Source organism: Octodon degus, unplaced genomic scaffold, assembly GCF_000260255.1.
Source record: "Octodon degus isolate 3935 unplaced genomic scaffold, OctDeg1.0 scaffold00128, whole genome shotgun sequence".
NCBI lineage: Eukaryota > Metazoa > Chordata > Mammalia > Rodentia > Octodontidae > Octodon > Octodon degus.
In genome coordinates this window covers 4,982,809-4,989,459 of record NW_004524704.1, presented here as the reverse complement: position 1 = coordinate 4,989,459, position 6,651 = coordinate 4,982,809, and the positions used below count along the sequence as shown (strand labels likewise).

The 6,651-nt window shown below is 46.4% G+C and overlaps 1 protein-coding gene across 1 annotated transcript in view; it reads left to right on the top strand.

The window, feature by feature from the left end:
* The window catches only part of P3h2 (prolyl 3-hydroxylase 2), a 174,467-nt gene that overhangs the window by 142,529 nt on the left and 25,287 nt on the right, over positions 1–6,651 (top strand). The window contains exons 9-11 of the mRNA XM_023700931.1: positions 5,086–5,213; positions 5,755–5,850; positions 6,392–6,586. Of these exons, the coding sequence (XP_023556699.1) occupies positions 5,086–5,213; positions 5,755–5,850; positions 6,392–6,586 (419 nt within the window). The remainder of the gene's footprint in view (positions 1–5,085; positions 5,214–5,754; positions 5,851–6,391; positions 6,587–6,651) is intronic.

The following is a 6,651-nucleotide window of genomic DNA, read 5'->3' as shown; positions in this document are numbered from 1 at the left end:
AAAAAAAAAAAAAAAAGCAGTAGCAGATAAAGATAAGGTTCCCAGTCAGGAATACCTTTATCTCTTAGTCCAGCTGAGAGCCGATTTCAAAGAGAGAAAAAGTGAAGCATGTGCCACAAAATCATTTCTTTTCCGTCTCTCCCAAAGCAAGTGTCCTCTGTCCTGCTTACCCAGTAGTATTTATTAGCGCTTAAAGTAGATGGCTCTACAACTTGACGAGTTTGGGGCCACATCCTACATGTCTAACTAAAGCAGGTCTGCCACATTTTCATGTTTCCCCTCAATGGCTATTTTTCCAAAAGCCGTGCAGGGCAATGATCTTAGACTCATTGGCATACAAAGGAAACAACGCTGCACTGGGCGTCAGATGCCGTAACCTCCAGATTGCAGGATTTTGTGTACTGCATGTGGATGGAAACCTAGAGTCTCCTTGGGCCCTTGCTTCTTTTCTGTAAGTGAAAGATGACCTCGTTTTGAAAGGATGGTGAGAAAGCCTCCCATAAACCATGAAAGACTGTAGAAGGGCTTCTGGGCTTGCGCACCACAACCCTGCCTGTGTGACACTGTGGCGTTTGTGGGAAAATTAGCCTTCTAGCCACGAACCACAGCAGCGAGCGCGGGGCGGACTCTCCTGCATGCTCGTTCTTGGTTGCTGCTGGAGAGCGAGAGCCAGGCACATAGTTTATGAATGAGAGAATTAACTTGCTTAAATCTCCTCACACTGGGCCAAAGAATTGGCTGAGACCATCAAATCAGACCTTAGGAACCGCAGCCTGTTGGAGCTGAGTTTTAACTTAGTGTTTTCTTTTGTCTGGTGTGCTGGGACTCATCTGCAGCTGCCTTAGGAGTGACAACGTTTCTCCCCCTTTCTTTTTTTTTTTTTTTTTGACTGATGGTTGGGTAATTTGTTTCTGTCAAGTGTATGTGTGGGAACTTTCAGAAAAGAGCTCTATACTTGGTGAAAACCGTCATACACGGAAGACACTTTTCTAATATAGATTCTTCCCTTCCTTTACCTGGTCGTTGAGGGTTCTGGATTTGGGGAGTGCTCATATCCTAGCATCCCTCCCGAAGGCATCCTTCATTATAAATTGAGCTGCTTTGGTCAGAATTTATGCAATCATCCAGGCACCATTGACTAATTTAGTAATAGTAATTGTAAAAATAGTAATACCTCCTTATTCTACAGAGCTTGGTTGATAAGAATATTTCTAAATGTTTCAGTCTCATAACTTTAAAAATATTTTTAAAATAAGCTAATTGTGTATAAAGAAATACACCCTCAGAAAAGAAAATCTGAGGGCCAGTCAGATAGCTCAGTGGATTAAAGTGCCTACAAGCAGGTGCAAGGGCCGGGGATTCAATCCCTGGGCCTGCTGTGCCCGCCTCACCCCCATGGGGTGTGCTGAGATGGAGATTGAGACTGGATATGGTGGTGTGCACCTGTAATCTCAGCTCTTGGGAGGCTGTAAACAGGAGAATCTCTACCTAGTAGTGAGACCCTGAACACCCTGTAGGCCCTTCCCCAGTTTCCTACTATACTCCCTGTTTCTCTATTTCTAGTTGAATTTTATGGCAGTAAGTGCTTTTCAGTGAATCTTCTGGTATCTGGTCTCTCTTGTTCTTTATTTTCAAGCTTGAGGCAGTTCACATTTCCAAAGATCTCAAGGAAGGTCTTCATTTGAGTCCTAAATAGCTGGGTCTCAGTTACTCTACTCTCCTAGCTGGGACAAATAACCAACACCCAAAATGAAGGAAGGAAAGGTTTATTTAGCTCTCAGTTACTGGAGGTTTCAGTCCATATTCCTCTGGCTCCAAAGCAGAGTGGCACATGGCAGAGGGCAACCTTCCATGGCAGGGGCAAAGACCAAGAGCAAAATGGAGGAGTAGCAAAAACAGTGGCAACAGAGAAGAAGTCTGTCTCTGTCTGTCTTACGCTGTATCTATCCTATCCACCCCAGCCTGTGTATAGCGCTCACACCCATAATCCCAGCAGTACTCAGAACCATAATCCCAGCTTTGGATCATGAATTAATAACAAACTGTAAGACTGGACATAGTGGTGTGCCCTGTAATCCCAGTTCTTGGGAGGCTGTAAACAGGCAGGTCACTATGAGTCTGATCTAGTAGTGAGACCTTGAACACCTTGTAGACCCTTCCCTAAAATAAAAAATAAAAAATAAAAATCCCAACAACAACAAAAACCAACTGTAGAACTGCACCTCAATGACTGCATGAGGCTTTGCTGGGGGGAACAAATACACATAAACCATAACAAGCTGCATGGATTGGAGCAACTTTTCCCAAACTGTGTTTTGTGTTAAGATTCTGGGGGTGGGAGGAGGGCACTGTTTTGTTTGGCTTTCTTCACATGGAACAATAGCAGGAATCTAGCAGCTTACAGCCACCATTCATTACATCACAGTTTCTGTGGGTCGCAGGTCTGGGCACAATACAGTTAGTGAATTTCTTCAAGGTAGCTCACAGGGCTTTGGTGGCCTGCCGAGCAGGGCTGCTTGCTGCTGTGGGCCTGGTTGGGAAAGACTTTCTCCCAAGTTAGACAGCAGAATTCAGTTTCTGAAGGGCTATCAGACTGGGGCTCTTCCTTCTTAGCTGGCTGTCAGTCAGACCAAGCCCTCAATTGCTTGCTGTGTGAGCTTTTCCAACACAGCTACTTGCTTCACCAAAGCTTGAAAGCCGGGAAAGCAACAGATCAAGCTACCAGCGGGAGAGAAGCCACCGTTGTGTATGACAGAACTGCAGAGGGGGTGTCCTGTCACCTTGGCGCTTTTGTGTAGACACCGGGTCCCTGTCATACCACACCTGTGGGAAGTAGATTACCCAGGGGGTGAAAACCAGAAGCCAGCAGCCAGTGAGAAGCATTTTAGTCTTCTTGCCTTGGAGGAAGGGAGGCTGGAGAAGGAAGGGAGAGAAGGGAAGAAGAGGGAGGGGAGCGGGAACTGAGGTCAGGGATTGTGTTAAACTAAGACTGAAAACAGCTGCATATTACACGGCTTATTTGGGGATTCGTAAGGCCTCTGCATGTTTGGTGAATTTCATGTAATGAAGTATTTTCTGAAATGTTCAGCTCAATAGAATCTGCAAAATGTAAAATTACATTTTTCTATTCATCTAAAAATATAATTCCAGCACTGGGTGATTATGGATATATGGTTATGGATATAGATATGGAACCCAAGAGATTCTGTACTTATGCATTTCAGTGATGATTTTTAAAATTAGTAGAATCAGTTAGTGTTTGGAGTGAGCACCTCATAGCTAAGTACTGTTGTGAGGTTTCCTTCCCTGATGAGTACAGTTGTGGTCACGCTGACACCAGTTTTAGTACATCAGTGATTGGAGACTAGCCATAAAGGATTTGCATGTCCTTAAGGGAAGTATTTTAGGTCCTACTGAGGGCTGAAGTTCATCATATACACACACACTTTAGAGCAGTTGAGAGACATGTGTTAAGATATGTCATTACATATCAAGGCAGTCTAAGGAATACTGGTGCAAAGAACCTGGGCCGGGTCATTTGGTAGAATGTCCATGTATAATATATGTAATGTGCCTTTTATCTTCAGCAAAAAAATATTTACTTCTGTGATATGTAATTATTCTATGCTCCTGCTTCCTTGTAAACTAAGTGCTTTTGATATGATAGTTGTGCAAAACTAGGAAAGTAATGAGCAGATACTTTTATGACTAGAAAGATGGAAGTAAAACTATATCACAAAGATGTGTGAGTACTGGAGCTTCTGAGGGAATATGTGCTTTAAGAGAGCAGGCTGAGATATGCTATCGCATTCTTTTCGTACCGTTAATCACTGGACGTCACGCAGCTTTTACCCTAAGTAGAGCAGTAAGCAGTCAGGTGGTGGTGTTCCCTGGTGCTCCCTGTCTGACCAAACTGTGCGACAGAGGCTAGCAGGCCTCACTTGCATTGTCTCCATGTCCTTCCACCGATGTGCTTGCGGTCCCTGTGTTGGTGGCCGTTGCTCTTCTTGGGGAGGATGGAGGACCCGTGCCTTCCTCCCTACCCTCATGCCCACTTGGAGAGCTCCTCGTATACATGGGCACTTACCAGGTCCTTAGCCTTATTAGGAGTTTTACAAGAGGAAGAAGAAACACACACACACACACACACACACACACACACACACACACTATTTTCTGCTTAGCTTCTGGTTCGTGCCATTTTCACTCTGTGACTTCTAAAGAGTTCTTTACTGCCACAGCTTTTTCTTCCATCCTGCCATACGAGGACAGGACCTTGTCAGGCCTGGATTTGTAATTTCACAAAATAAAATGTGATCTCAATGCATTACTCTCTGAGAAGATGACATGAGGATGATGTTTCTAAAGTTTCAGGCTCTCTACAGAGACAGCAGCCTACAGGAAACTCGTGGAAAAGGCATGAAAAGATTTTATCGAGAAAGCAAAGAGAAAAAATTACTCCAAGGACAAGACGGCAGCAGTCAGTCAAGCAGTGGGAAGGACCTCGGCTAAGGAGGCCGGATGACTTGGTGTGCCTACCTGGTTTCCGAGGACAGGTGTCACTCTAGGTCACAGGGGAACTGAGCTATGCCTGTCGTGCCTTGTGGACAGAAACGTGTCAGCAAGCCACTCTCTGCTGAACCACGACAGATGTAGGAATGAAAGCCCGTGAAGAAGAGCAGGTCTTATTAGAGGAGAAGCCCATGAAGTGCCCAGTGTATTTTTTTTTTTTTTTTTTCAGAACCGGGGATTGAACTCAGGCCTCTGCACTTGCCAGGCAAGCGCTTATTCTACTGAGCTATTTCCCTGGCCTGCCCAGGGTATTTTTGAGGATTCTCCTGAATAAATAAAATGAAAGAAAGTAGTTTATCCCAAAATAAAGAACACATCTCATATGTTACTGTGCTGTAACAGGGATACCTGGTAGTCACATAGCTGCCTTGTTCTGTAATTGATGTTTGCATTCCTAAGTAGCCAGGAGGAAACTGATGCTCCCAAGCTGTCCATGGAAAGCTGTCGTGTGCTCCATGCCTCCCTTCTTGAGGACAGAAGCAACAGGGAAAATAACGTGCTCTGTCCCTGTAGGTGGCCCCCTGCTCTACGAGAACGTCACCTTCGTGTACAACTCAGAGCAGCTGAACGGGACCCAGCGCGTTCTCCTGGATAACGTCCTGTCTGAAGAGCAGTGCCGGGAGCTGCACAGTGTGGCCAGAGTGAGGACACAACGGGAGAAGAGCCCCACTTACCCCACTGGCCGGTCAGGAGTCTGGGCGGGCTGTGGCTCAGGTCCACGTCGATGCACGGAATAAGCCTAAAACTGCACTTGCTTTGAGATGACAGCTTTGGTGGCAGGGTCCTTCCTAGGGTTCAGACTAGAACGATTGTCACTGGCCAGATGACTCTGGGTGACGGTGGCTTAATCCTGGGACAGTGGCTCTCAGCTTATGCCCTTCCTACCAGTGGAAGTCTCTAGAGAACCTCTTTATTTTAATCAATAATTTACATATATGTATATATGCATTTACATTCCACTTCTATAAAAGGTATAACATTTTATAAGGAAAATTTAGAGTCAAGATGACATAAAGATACCACTTGATGTGGGAGAGTTAATTGTACCTGGCTCCACCAACAGTGGGAGGGGTTCTGAGTGGGCATGTGGGTTCCCTGCTTCCTGGCACTGGAGCAGAAGGGACCGAGGCTCCACCTGAGTCGCTGTCCCTGAGAAAGCATCTTGCTGTGTTTTGCTTCCAGGGCATCATGCTCATTGGCGATGGATACAGAGGAAAAACTTCACCCCACACGCCCAATGAAAAGTTTGAAGGCGCAACTGTCCTGAAAGCACTCAAAGTAAAGTCAACCCCGGGGCTGGGGTTCCTAAGTAGGGGTCTAAGGCCTGTGTGAATGGCAGACACAGAGACGACTGGGGAGCGAGTCTGAAATGAGAGCTGGCGGGTGCTGGGAGCTGGGCCAAGGCCACTCGCTGGAGGCTGCCCCTCCAGTCGCGTCCGTCGTCTTCCATCATTCCTTCATTCAGTCATTCATTCAGTCCTCTTCGCATTTCCTGAGTTTGTACCTTATGGACAAGTGCAACCCCTGTCTTCAAGGGGCTCATGGTCTAGTTATAAAAACAGGCCTCAATAGGTAACTATTCTCTATCACAAGAAGTGTCCTTAGGGAAGAGCGAGGACTGGCTTATGGGAGGAGAGAGGGAACCATGAGCTTCTGCCCTTCCTCTCTTCCTTGGCTTGTTGTCCTCACCAAAATCCGCAAGCCCCGGATCAGCACAGATGTCACCCCTGTCCGGTGAAGCCCCTGTACGGTGAAGCCTAATGTCTGTTTCGAGTCCTCCTGCCTCCCAGGGGCGCCTAACATCTTTTGATCCTTTCAGTTTGGTTATGAAGGCCGAGTCCCGCTGAAGAGCGCCCGTCTATTCTACGACGTCAGTGAGAAGGCTCGAAAGATCGTGGAGTCCTATTTCATGCTGAACTCCACCCTGTACTTCTCCTACACGCACCTGGTCTGCCGCACGGCCCTGTCTGGTGAGACGTCACGGTGCACCTTGCACCCTTCTCCTCACGGTTCGGTGGGAAATGCGTCACTGAAAATCTGTGTTTCTAAAAAAGAGAAAAGGGACCAAAAAGCTTTTGA